At 50.7% G+C, this 13,677-nt stretch overlaps 2 protein-coding genes across 2 annotated transcripts in view; both read right to left on the bottom strand.

The window, feature by feature from the left end:
* LOC131289376 (homeobox protein homothorax) overlaps nt 1–12,152 on the bottom strand; it is a 151,103-nt gene extending 138,951 nt beyond the window's left edge. Inside the window, exons 1-2 of the mRNA XM_058318612.1 lie at nt 11,905–12,152; nt 2,504–2,645 (exon numbers count right to left, since the gene is read on the bottom strand). Coding sequence (XP_058174595.1) covers nt 2,504–2,645; nt 11,905–12,131 — 369 coding nt within the window. The 5' untranslated portion in view covers nt 12,132–12,152. The remainder of the gene's footprint in view (nt 1–2,503; nt 2,646–11,904) is intronic.
* LOC131289364 (protein Pixie) overlaps nt 1–13,677 on the bottom strand; it is a 369,862-nt gene that overhangs the window by 239,747 nt on the left and 116,438 nt on the right. The gene's annotated exons all lie outside the window — the stretch shown is intronic.

Below are 13,677 nucleotides of genomic sequence, written 5' to 3'. Positions count from 1 at the left end.
CCGTGTGTCTACAGAACACACACGTCCCAAATTGTGCAGACATTGTGGGCGCGCTCGAGTTCTGACTTCTCGGTCGTTGGCTGATGACGCAGGCCCGAGGAGCCTGCCGCACATAAATAACAAAATAACATCACACCGATAATGACCGTCGGTCCACAGTCCGCGCGCCGAACAGCGGGAGAACCCTCTAAAACCATGGTATATTCCCTCCCCGGGGATTGATTACGGTCAGACTAGGAATGACCTAGAATCAATCAACATACACTCCTGCCTCCTACGGGCCGAGTCCTTCTTCGTCACTAAATTGGGAATCCTCCCGAGAATCATCTCCCTGTGTTTGAGGACTTCAAAAGATGGACATAATCTAGCAACTAGCACGAAGAAAAAAAATCCTTCAAGTCTTGGTGATTTGATGTTAGGCCAGTTCGAAGGCAGTAAAACACAAACGGACAGCAGAGACAGAACCAGAACAAGCATATGACTCCTCGAGCGCTCGGACTGCCCCCCGGCCCAACTCCTCGACGTTATTCGTCGGTCGTAACGCCACGCAAGGAAGTACCCGAAACAAAACCACATCAAAACATCGAGAACCGAGTGGTAGTGGTACAGTCGGGCGGGAATCGGGTCGATAGCACACGCCTTGCCACCTTTTTTACAGCCTCTTAAAACGGCCATAAAGTTGTTCCGTACGCCGCGCGCACGCTCGCGTTTTATCGCCCGCGCGCTTTGTCCCGCCTGTCCTTCCCCGTTCCACGTCTCCGTCCAGATTTCCCGGAGCCGGTTATGGTTTTCCCAGACTCCCCGCCAATCCGTTCATCGTCAGCATCATCATCATCATCATCGTCGGCGGAGGATGACTCTAAGGACGGCTCGATTTGAGGAATGACATAAAATGTTGAATGATCTCGCAGCATCCTCCGGGTGGGGTTTTGGGAACGGTAAGGCACACGGCCACGCTCTGCTTGGTGTCGTCGCTCTATGGTGGTGTCTTCCGACGGTCGTTAAGCGGGCACACATTTTAATGACACTTCTTCCCCTCCTCAGTATCCCTATCCCTCTTTGTATCTGAACTTCAGCTCGTTCTAGTTCGTCTCAGCGAGTCGTTTTTCGTGTCCACTTTGGCCTGTGAATGAACGGCGCATCAAGTTCTCTCAGTCTTAGGCGCAACCGTCTTCGGGATAGTGTTGGGCGCATAACACAACACACGGTGGGGAGGCAGAGGGCCGTTGCGACACGACCTTGCATTTTTTTTCTGCTTTCTATCAGAAAGTGCGCACGCGGATAGACGATACGCCGTGGCACCACTTAGGCATTCCGGTGTCGCACTCTCGTCACCACGGAAAGCGCCGTTGAACCCACCGTGTGGAACATTGTCTCTTCCCTCCGAACCCCCCTCTTCATCGCTCGCGAATAAGGAATTGGACAAACGACGACGAGGACCTAAAAGAGGCACAAAAAAGAACGGGATGATAAATCGAGCAGCAGCAGCAGCAGCACCAGCGTTTGCATTCAAACCCGTTAATTAATCGACTCTCGCGAACGCAAATAAACGGTCACACCATCCCCTCGGTGCCTCGGCCGGGGCACTGGGGACACACAACAGCAACGAGTGCAGCGATATCCGATATCTGCCCGAAAACCACCGAAACGTTTGGACGCAAACCGTTGATCGTGGTACGCGCATCCAAAGGCGACACCACCGCCGGGTCTTGATCGCCGTTGTCGCCGTCGTGGAAAAGGTCGCGACTCGTTCGCCTTTCGCCGGGCTCACACCACAAGGCACAATGATCGCATGGGGCGCTTGCTATACTTAGGACCAAGTCACACACACACATGCTGTCGTTGAGGAATTCCTTGCAAGGGGTCTTGCAAGGCGGTTCGCGTCCACCAAAACAAACGATCGCGAACGCGCGCAGATGGAACCCGGGCCGCCATCAATTTCGTGCTGCGATACGACCATCGGTTGATTATGAATGATCGATCGTTTCTCTTCGCTTCTTGCTATTATCGTTTGCTCGGTACCGGGGGTTTTATTTGTTTTCTTATTTTCCCACTCCGAATGATCTCCGCATTGCTAGGACCGGGGTTTGTTTTGGTTTCCGAGGTCCCCCACCAGTATGCGTTGCCGTCTCCTGCGCGAATGATCGCGGGGTGCATAATACAAGACGGATATCGACTTTGTTTGTCCGCTCCGCACAATCAAACCGAGACCCCCCGGGGTTCTCGACCCAATCGGATCGTGAAGCGTGTGTGTGTGCGCCCTTTTGCGCGGCTCATATGCTTCCCGAAAGTGACTTTGATTAATATCTCACACCCAGCGCGCCCAAGGTGAACCGTGTATCCCTCGGGTCGCTCGGCTAAACACGATCGGATCGATTCCAAGGTTGCGCTTTGGAAGACACACTTTCGATACAAAAACCTCTGTCACGATCACCGGTCTTAGATCTTCTGGAGAAAGATTTTTTCCTTAATATTAAAATTCACATAGCTGGATTTTACATACCTGTTTGCTGAATACAGCCACATCTTCGCTAAAGGAGTCTGACGAACAAACGTCACCACCGGCCACGCCCGGTTCTCGTGGGGTGCAGGTCGCTAGTTCACACTTTTCGAAAATTAGCGCCAACAGCGGGAATAGCGGGTGTCTGTGGAAGAGAGAAGAAGAAGAAGAAAGGGAGTGAAATTAGACCAGGCATGTAAGGGCAGAACACACAATTCATTAGGAGGAGCGTCAAAGGATTAGCGTTGCATTTCCATTTTCATTAGCAGCGCAACTCATTTGTTCCTTCCCAACATAATGTTCGACCGTACGAAGAAACTGTTTGTCACTCGGGTAAAAGGGCGCCCTACCCTGGAGGTCCCTTGTTTTGCTTTCCGTTCGTGTTTTTCTCCATTCGTTGTCCCAAACCGAAAACATCTAGTAATGCCGCGTGTAATTTCGTCGGCGCTAATGTCGGAGTAAAAATATGCCACGTAATCGACACTCGGCTTAGCGCGTTTCCCCGTTGGTGGAAACCGGCCCAGACCGGAAGACGACGGTGGTCCGGGCGTTCGGAAGGATGGGGAATGGAATCAGTGTGGATTAATGTACGTTTCGTGTGAGTAGAATAAAAATCCACTCCCAGGGCTAGTTCGGTCTGATAGCGTTTGTTTTTCACCCCCGTTCCCCCGCATGTACACACACTCTCCATCGTGTGTCCTCTCGTGTGCAAGTCATAAAGTAATCTATGGAAAGCCACTACCACCGTCGTTTCTTTCTTTTTCAAAAGCCCACCGAGTGCCGTGAGCTATGAGATCAACAGCCGAAATAAAACCCCCCGAAAAGTGTGTCCGAAACCATGTGTTCCGCACTGGACGGAGGGAGGGGGGAGAAAGGACTGTACGGGCGGGATACTCCACGATGGATGAAAGCAATGTCATTAGGAGTTTATGCGTTTGACAAATGTTGAATCACGTCCCTCTATCAAAAACGCCACACGAGGCGCGAGAGAGCCCAGTTTCGGAAGTCGTCCGTTCTATTTACTATTCTACCCCGTTCCGAACAATCCCTTCCAACCCACCTTTGGGCACCCAAGTCTCCGCCACCGTAGCCCGTATGTTGGCCAGCTAGAATATTATCAGCGCCACGGAAAAAAGTAAAGGAAAAGTCATTCCCCTTTTTTCCATATCACCCGGTCGTGGCTACGACGATGTGTTTACTTATTTGTAGCATTTCCCCCCGTCACTCTGAGGTGCCCGAGGGGGCGTCGGCCAGGTGACGGAGGACGGAAACATTTGGGCCTGATGTAATGTATGAGCGTTATCTGACTCGATCTATCCAAGCGGCATACACACACACACACACGTGGGTATTTCGTTCACGCATATTCGTGTCAATTTACGCGCGATGACGAGTTGACTATTCATATTTGATTCCGGTCTGCCAGCGTGTCTCGTGTAGGACGCGTCAAAAAATCAAGAACACAACCAACAGCCTGGAGAATGCCAAGTAACGGCGATGGAATAAAAGTTCTTCCATCGAAAAAAAAAACCAGCAAGAATCCCTTTTGATGCTCATTTCTTTTGCTCCTTTTAAACTTTGCCACGCTTCACACGTTCAAAGGAGCCCTTTCTTATCCCCTCGTTAGAGTCTAAAAAACACACACACTTCACGAGGAGTGAGAAAAAGGCGAAAAGATTTTGCGCGATAAGATCCAAGCAACCTCGGCTGAATAAGGGCTCCTCCACACCGTTTCCCATGTGACACAGACGGGATTTTCAAAGCCGGGCCGAACCGCAAACTCCCGTTGAAAAAAGGGACTAAAGCCGCACGACCAACCAACTCGGCTGTCGATCTCGTGCGGTTGTGCCGAATTCTGATGGATTTATTTTAAACGGGTTTGATAAGAATCTCTCTCGCGCCCGTCAAGATTCGCTGCTCGTTATGCCTCCAGCTGCGATCCTCCCTCGGATAGAGCGATCTCGTGTGGAATACGATGAAGTGCCAACTTCCTTTCCGGCTGGAACGGGCCCTTTCGGGGTGTTTGGCTTCTGACTTCTTGCGAAAGCATCCGCAAGTGTTGGCTTTACAATGTTGGCAGATGCAGCAGACATTCCCTACGATGATTTTATAAAAATGCGAGAGTAAACAGGTTTGAAGTTGGGTAAGAATTTTAAGGTGGACTAAGTTACAAATTTCTCACCCTCGGAAGGCTCGGCACCTGCTGAAAACGAGCTACGGTCGTCACCTGCGTGTATGTGTGTCTGGGACTTTTAAGGTAGAAGAGACACCGATCAAGAAGCACCCAAGTACTTGGGTTGAGTACGCGTCGGAATTCGTTCAGGGTGACTAAGTTCAGATGACCAAGAGTGGTACCCTCTACAAGTCGCTCCGTTATGCCAAAGTTGGTCGGAATGGAGTTCAAGCCATACTTCGAGAAGAATCTCGACTCGGTGATGGAGAGCCTCCATCACGTGTGGGAAGAAAGAGAGAGCGAGTGGATCGAGCATTACCATTGCCGTTGATGTCTATATTGAATGTTTACGTGCCAACCCCCGGTCTGAGTGCAACCGCGTGTCCTCGTGCACCACGTGAAGTGTGCAATTGTGAAGCAGGAACCCGATCTCAGATACACGGGTTCCGTGGCAAACGGCACGGCCACGATCGGCCCGTTTTTTTCTCAAGTGGAGGAGGTTCTCTGGAGGGATGCAGTAGCAAAATACCGCAACGTTTACCTCACTCGGTGATGGTTCCGCGCCTGGCCAGCCATGGCAAATGGGGGAGAAAATGAAAGAAACCCAGCCTGAGTACCACCACCGTATTATTAGTGTGTACATGTCGAAGGTTGTTTAGTGTAGATAAACAACACCGAAGGAAACAGAGCAGACACTCCAGTGTGTACAGGGCCCCTTTCGGACGGACGTTGTGGCCGGGTCCGCGTCCGGCACCGGATTGCATCCCACACGCAAGTAAACACATACACAAACCCGCCATTGAAGGCAGTGTGTTTAGTGGCGGCTTAACCACCTCGTTTAGCGTTCGTCGAGATGCTCCCCGGAGAAAGCGCATTCGGGCGACCTCCATTATTTCCCCAACCTCCACAGAGATTCCGGTGCATCCGGATGGGACAGAAGGTTCTCTCCCGTTCGCTACAGTTGAGGGAAGCTAAATAAGAGGAACGAAAAAAAGCCCTGAAATCTCGGCCGCAGACGACACCGACGCCAGCGTACGTAAATATTTTGATAATGTCACTAAATATTGTGCAGCATCCAGCAGCCCCGGTTCGAGCGGGGGCAATGCAGCAGGAATTGTTTATGTAATTTGTACGATATTTTACCCTGGAGTGACTGTTTGCCCAGCAATCCCACCGCTAGTATCGGGCCAGTGAGCGGAGACAACAACGAAAACGAAGCCTGTCTCTAGCCTAATGGCTTGGATTGGATTGAAGGGTTCCGGGGGTAAGTATCGGAGACGAGGGAGCATTTAGTGTCCATGGTACGTCAAGAAATTGAACAGCGGAGTTCTGCAAAGTAGCACCCGGCTGAGTAGAGGCAAATTTTAAACAATTTGGTACATTGCAAAAATAAAGTAAAACCAAACCAGACCGGCTCCTGACCTAACAAGCCAACAGCTCGGTGTCGAGGGACATGTGTCCGCCTCTGGAACACCGTTTCTCTTCACCCAATCGCTTGCTTACTCCTCGTTGCGGCGATCCGAAACACATGCCAGCCCCGCTCTTGGAGTTGTTTGAAAAGATTTTGTTTGAAAAATCATTTGCATCAGGATGGCCCTCCGTTCTTGACCGAACCGGTCGGCGACGGGGAAGTGCGTTCGGGGTATGCGAGGGGGGAAATAAAACGCAATCCGTACACATATGCGCCCGAGCACCCGGTCGTCGTCGTCGTCGGGAAGTGTTCGGTAAATATACACAGAGTGCACTGGAGGAAGATGCACCCGTTCGGCCGTGTACGTGTTCTCGACCGGGAACATGATGCAGTGCAGGGTCCGTGCCTGGTAGGCTGGTGCATCGTGTACCTTTCGTCCGCGTGCCCTTCGCACTCCAACCGACCGATCATGCTGACGATCACGATGATGAAGATGATGATGTCGAAGAGGCAGAAAAGGCGGCATAAAGAAACCCCTCATGTCCTTGTGCTGGGTCGCTCTTCCCCCCTAAGGGAAAGGGAAGGCATGGGCAGGAATACAGGAGGTGCGTTCGAGTGGGTGGTTGGGAACCTGAAGCGGAAGAAGATCGTTGTCGTAGTTACCCGTTTGCGGTTGCAGCAGCAGTGGTTCACCACCGCCGACGTTGTTGGTTGACGAACTCTTTTCCACCGTTTTACAGCATGCAGCCCGTATACACACAAACACACTCGGAGCAGCTGCACTGTGCCCTTTCCACGCGGGCTGCAACGAATCGTCGGGTGAAAGATGCACCACCGCCGTCGAGTGGACGAGATGGAGGGTTTCCGTTCCGCCGTTCCTTCTTTTATTGCCGCATTTTATTAGCTGTCTCATTTTCTTCGCTGTCGCCCGGTTCGCCAAGCGGAACCTAGTGAATCATGCGCCTAACGAGATGCGATCGTGGCCGGTAACGCAAAACACAAGAACACGCCGGCCAGCGGGAATAAATCCGCCCGAAATTCCAGCCGTTGCTGTACGAAACGAAACGAAAGGCGACTTTGTTTTGACACACTGCAAGTGCATAGGTGGCTAGATGAACTGTCATCTTTTCGCCAGCTGTCATGCTGACATCGCGATGTAAATAGAAGTGTTTGTGTTTGGTTTTTTTCATGCCACGTCCCGCGAAGAAAGGGCGCAAGAATCCCGCACCATCCCAGACCGTCAATTGGAATGCCGTGCAAGGGAATCAATCTACAATTCAACACATTCGTCGTCCACACTTCACGCGACACCAGCGTCTTCATCGTGGCCGGGCGCGAGGACACAAAGAGCGCGAAGATGACGCGCCGATCAGAACGGGATCTCGTCGGCGGGCGCGTGAACTTTGGTCGCGGCCAATTCGTTCCTCTGGTAAGTATTTTCTTGTTCTTTTGCACGCGACAAGACACGGTCACGCACACCACACAACCGTGGATCGTGGTGGTGCATCGATGCAGTCACGGTGCGAAATGAGCTTCGCGCTGCACGCAAGACACAAAGTCGCGCTCGCGATCTTCATCATCATCATCAACCAGCCGCAACAGCGTCACCTTGGGGTGCCTTGGATGTGCGAGTTGGAGTTTGGTGCGATGCGGAGAACCTTGTCACACATACCGGGCACACATACACACGCAGGGAAGGGTGTCGCTGTGGCATCTTCGTCCACGGACGAAACGAATCAAACAGGAAGCCCCAAAGATGACGCCCTGATGATCGTTTATTCATTCGTTCGAAAATGCTCCCGACTCGCGAAATGCCATTTAATGCCAAGATCGACGGAACCGGCACCGCGTACTCCACCAGCGTGGCATTCGTTCCCGCTGTCCATTTCCCAGACACACCAGACGACAACAAGGTTGCTGTCATACATAAAGTATGAATTTTTAATGAAACAGAATCACATTTTGGCATTTAAAACGTCTCAACCGTTCGTTTTTCGGTCGGTCTGAGACCCGGGACGCGAACGGTGGACCGTGCACAAGGGGGGTATTTCATTTTAAGGGATTTGGATTCTGACTGCTTTCCCTCTCCCCCTTCTCCACTCAAGTTTTCTGCTCTCATCCGTTGGCAAGTTTATGTTATTCCTTTCCCAAACCACAACACTCACTTGTCACAACGAGTTCCTACCGTTAGGACCGGAAATGCAACGCGACTGAATGAAGGATGCTGCTGCATAACAAAAAAAATAAAACATGCATGGCATGAATGCATACATACATTTCACCGCTCCCTCCCCGATCTCGCCTCCCTTCTATCGCTCACTTTCTCGATTCCGAAATAAACGCGATCGCGAGCTTAGGCGAGACGACGATTAATTCCAGATTATTGCCCCCTCAGCTTCTTCTCACGAGGAGCCTGAACGGCCGTTTCCTTGTACGGGGTTTTAACGATGGAAATAAAACGGCGGATCGATCGCCCGGCCATGAAACGGAATAACAGATAAGATGCTGATGAACTGTCCGTTCGCGCGAGTTTTGATGAAGTTGTCGAACAAATCGTCGTTCGGATGCGCGATGCGTCACGTCCGCAGCATAAAAGTCTTTAATATATCAGCCGTTGTCACTATTCATTAGAGCATACAAGCCGTAAAAAAAAATCCACGGTCTGTGTGTGTGTGCTCCAAGATATCAACAGAGCCCGGCATTTAACGATGTTCTACAAATGTTCGCCTGCATATTTATGCAACGTGCTCGCATGCTTAACGGACCGTTTGTTTGACTTGTAAGACACTTGATTGCGTTTATTTAACTCATGTTGGCAAACACATCCCCACGGTTTGACTTTTATCGCCGGAGTGATGTTTGGAGAGTGCAGTTTTTACAATGCATTATGATTTATGCGCTGGTTAGAGGGCCGATAAAATGCAATGTAAATTAAAGGAAACGTTTTTTTTTTTGCTCCTTTTGCAAACACTATAAAGTGTGGGAAAATGGTCGCCGTTGCAGTGTGCATAAAATCCACTGTCACCACGCAATCGATCAATCGATGATAAGTACTTGACGAAACAAATTCGTCACCCAGCCGGCCGTGTGGCACAAATATTGCTCCGCCAAATAACGCCACACTTCACTTCATGCTGTCTGTCGATCAAATAAACAGCCGGAAATAAATTGATAACGGTTGCTGGCAGAGAACGCAGCGCAAATCCGTGTCACGGACCGGGTCCTTCCAGTCGCCGACAGCGTGTACACACAAGTGTTATAAAATTAATTTGTACGACACTCTGCGCGTAATTATGTATTCGCCCCCGCAACCGACCCGCCTTCATTCGCCTCCCATTAAAGCCCATCATTTATCCATCAATGCTCTAATCGCCCTCACCGTTGGGCTCCTCTCGGTTCCTAATCGTTTCCGATCCGGTGGGCGGGTGTGTGTGTGTGCATTAAAAGCATACAAATTAAAAGATCACTTCCGCTTGGTACGGTGTGGACACAGCACCCTCGCGCCTTCTTCTATTTAATCAATTTTCGAGGCACTCGAGAGAAACAAAAAACACAATCGACCGAAGTGGGAAGCCAAATGGGGGCGGAAGAGGGGAAATAAAACACACCAAATGTTCGAAAAAAAAACAAGAGGAAGGAAAAACTAAACTCGCGCATATGTATGAACCGTGGCCTCCCCCGTGTGCGGACGCCTTTTTTCCGATCGTAATGTGTATAATAAAAAGCTGCGGTAGCGATCGGATGATCAGATTGTGTGCAGCCACACGCGCACTAATGGGATAATAACGGCCTACAGGGGGAAACGGCACACACCGACCGCAAGCCGGCGTCGTCGAGCGGCGAACAAATTGCGGTGCAGGCTGCCCATTGCTTCGATATATCGTGCTTAGTTTGGTTTTTGTGTTCTTTTTAGGTTCTCCGTTGCTTGTGGCACAGGAGGTCCTTTTTTGTCCTCCGAGGTCGCCGAGGCCATGCCAGCCACCCACCGCAAAAGGGGCTCCGGCTACTTATCGGGCATAATTATCCCTTTCGCACCCGACCCGAGGAGAGGGACTGCCGATGGCCGCCGCGGGGAAAGAGGACCCAAAAAGCTGGTGAAACAATCAATATGCACCCGCCGTACGACCTTTGGGAGGTCTTCCGGAAGTGTGACAGACGGCCAAAGGTCCGAACGTAGGGTCTCAGCCTAACAAAGTTAGTAAGCAATGGAATAAATTCAGGAGGCAACCAAGCGGCACAACCATCGGGGAAACAAAAACGGGACAAGGCAAAGGCGCTGGTCCTGGTCCGTTTTTGAAGCTCAAGATCGAAAGGAACGAACGACGACAAACGCCAGATGCTACCTCTTGAACAATTTTGGGGAAGGTTTCGATGCATCTCCAGAACGGAGTAAAAAAGCAGCAACCGAGGATCGCCCCGTTCGACAACCCCCAACAAAAAAGGCTGCTATAAAATGGATAAGCTTCAAAAGGCACTGTAATTTCGCTTAATAGATTGATCACATATTAAATTTATAGTTCACGGTGCCTGTTGCCGCCGCGCCTGGCTTCTTGCAGGAACTCCAATATCCTCTGCCTATGTGCATCCGAGACCGAAACCGTGGTGGTGCATATCTCTCAAGAAGGAGTAAAAACAGGCACTAAAGGATGCCTAATTTAATAGGTATTATTAGGAAATTTCGTAATCATCATAATTATCTCCTGTTGCAATTTGTTATACGATTCCACACCGACTCCGGCCGGAGTTTTGAAGAGGACTCCGGCCGGAGTTTGATTTCGAACCATTCCGTGAATTCCGTGGTCCCGAAAATCGGTGCATCGCTCCACTGGATTAGCTGCTCCACCGTGGACGATGCATCGGTTCTGATCGGCAGTTTATCACCCGTGTCTCGCTCCCATCCTCCATCTCCCTTTTTTAATATCTTAACTTGATCTCCTCGCTCGTCAAGATTAGCCAGCGGTAAACGGATCAAATATGCACGGGGCCACACGGCGGGAACGGCGAGGCAAAAAAAGGTGAGGTTATAATTTTCTCCCCAAAATGTTTACCATTCCGAGATGAAGCTAATAATTATGCGCTTTTTTATGTTTTTTTCATTATTAAGTGTTTGTTTCTGGGTGTTGCTGCCCCAGCATCGTTTATCATGGAGCATCGTGGTGAAGCGAGATGGACGCATTTTCTGCCAGCGGGGAAAGGAATCAAGTCGGAGAGTAACGGTGGCTGCCGCTTCCCCCACTCGTCCGTTGCGCCCTGGAGACGGAATGATTTATCGCTTTTTAATGTATTAACGCGCCGAGAGAATGTGTTGGAGTCCACCGGCCGCCGCTAAGAAAGTTCGAAGGAGTGCAACTTTTAATGCCGTACAGAGGGACTCCCTTTGCGCCTTTTGGGACCATTTGGCCCGGCACGTTCCATTCGGTGCGAAAAGAAAGGATCGCTCCTCTCGCTGGGGGAAGTTCTGCCGATGGTTTGTGAGTGTTTTATCGGTCAGCGTTGACGAATTGATCGCGTTCCGACGATACGATCGCGTTAGTAGCGAATGAAGGAAGTTCTTTGTTTTTGTCCGGACCGGGTGCTTGCCTCTTGCCCCGGCACGGGCGGGCGTGTGTGCCAACATGGTGATGATGATCTTCACACTTGGCCGTCCGTGGAGAACGCGACTACCAGGCCTTAGCTGCCCGAACTAACCGTGCGAAATTGAGAAGAATCCTCCTTCGGTAGAGCCATGAGCAGGGAGTTCTTTTTCCTCCCTTTGAATTCCTTTATTCTCGCCCTCAGTTTAGTTTGATCGATCGAAACAAGGAGGTGTGACACACTTACCCGTAGATAGCTTCTTTATCACGCTTGTGTATGTCTGGCTGCACTGCGCCCATGTGACTCGAGGCCGGTGAAACATGACTAGAGGATCCGTGGTAGCCGTGCATGCCGACCGAGGCCGCGGCGGCCGCATGGTTCAGGTGCGGGGAGTGGTGTGGTGGTAGCCCGGACAGCGCCGGAGGTCTGTGTCCGGCGTGTGGGTCGTACATTCCGCCGGCGCTCGCGTCCATCCCGTAGCCGTGGAGGCCATCTTCGTACTGTTATGGGAGAAAGGAGAAAAGAAAGAGTGGTCGGTTAGTGGCAATCGGTATTTCGAATAAATTCTTTCACGATGACGACGAATCCTCCGCTAGATCGTGTTAGCCCTTCTGCTTCATAGCATCTGCCTCAACTCCTCGCGAGCACTTTGAGATGACTCCCGGCGCGTTGCGTGCCGTACTTGACCACAACGAACTGCCATTAAATCTCCGCTCGCATCATTATAAAAGGTCCCCGCCACCCATACGCTGTATTTGCCCTAGGAGAGACCTTTCCCCCCATCGGGCCTTGATCTCCATTTGCTTAGCATTCCTTCAAACCTAGCACCCTCCGGTTCTCCGGTTCGTGTCTGTATGGTGTAAAATGTAGTTCGCTCCGAAGACTGAACTAGACCGAGGCTGGGAGCCTACGGGTCGTAAATGCGACTACATAGGTTCGCTTCCTCCGCAAGTCGTGAATTTGATGGATAGAAATGATGATGATGAAGATAATGATGTTCCATCATAATACACCAAGCGCAAAGGGAAGGATGCGAGTGGCCAGAGTCTGGAAAAGAACCGGCAGAGGCAGAGGAAAGCGCTACAATTTGTGAGCTATAAAACTTGCCTGATCCTGATGGTCACCCCGTTGTTGTTTTATGTTTCTCTCTCTCTTGTCCATCTCCCCTCCCGGGTGGTCGGAGTGATCCATCCATCCACATTTCTGTCCAAAATCCTCTTACCGAGCGAGCGAAGCGGATGAAGCAATATCATCGGTAGGTGCGAAAGATGGAACTAACGCAACGAAATTACCGCTAAATAGATAATGGCCGTCCGTCGTGAGAACTAGGTGAGTCAAATGTGGCCAGGCCCGTGAGGGCAAGCAAGAAGAAAATACCCAAATGCGATGTGGCCCGCAACACCATTCTCTAAAATCAATCGAACACCGGCCTGAATGGGAGGATGGAAAATTAATATGTATGAACCGTTTTCCACTTTGCTACACTTTTCCCGCTTACGAAAATCGAGACAGGATGTCGTTACTCAAAGGATTTTATGCTCCCTTCGTATCGTAAAGTGAAGATTGTCCCTTTTTATGGTGCTCGGTTGTGGTTTCACCGAACAGGCGTCCTCGCACACGATGATGACAATGTTGATGGTGTTGATGGGAGCCCGACCTTTCGCGCGATTGGCGTCTCCGGTGGAAAGGATTTCAATTTGTATCGGAACGTGCATGGATTTGACAAATTCTTTGCCACCACCGCGTAGCATAAAGGTGTTTGGATGTACGGCCGTATTTCTGGCCGTACCGTTTTGATGCCGCGAAAATTGCCCCTCTGCGCCAAAGGGGGAAAACCCCACCCATCCCGGTACGTTAAGCCATCGCGTGCTGGAAGGGGAGGATTCTGCAGATTTGTTTCCTTTTTTTCTTGTCTTCCCCCTGCTCTAACAGTACTTTCTTCGGCTCGGGCGGAGAACACCGGTTTCTGGTGAACAAGGAGTGAAGATACCGAATGTACAAGCTTTTAGTGAATCCTTG

This window comes from Anopheles ziemanni, chromosome 3 (genome assembly GCF_943734765.1).
Source record: "Anopheles ziemanni chromosome 3, idAnoZiCoDA_A2_x.2, whole genome shotgun sequence".
Lineage (NCBI taxonomy): Eukaryota > Metazoa > Arthropoda > Insecta > Diptera > Culicidae > Anopheles > Anopheles ziemanni.
Note: the sequence above shows the minus strand (reverse complement) of the source record. Positions and strands in the feature narration are given on the sequence as shown.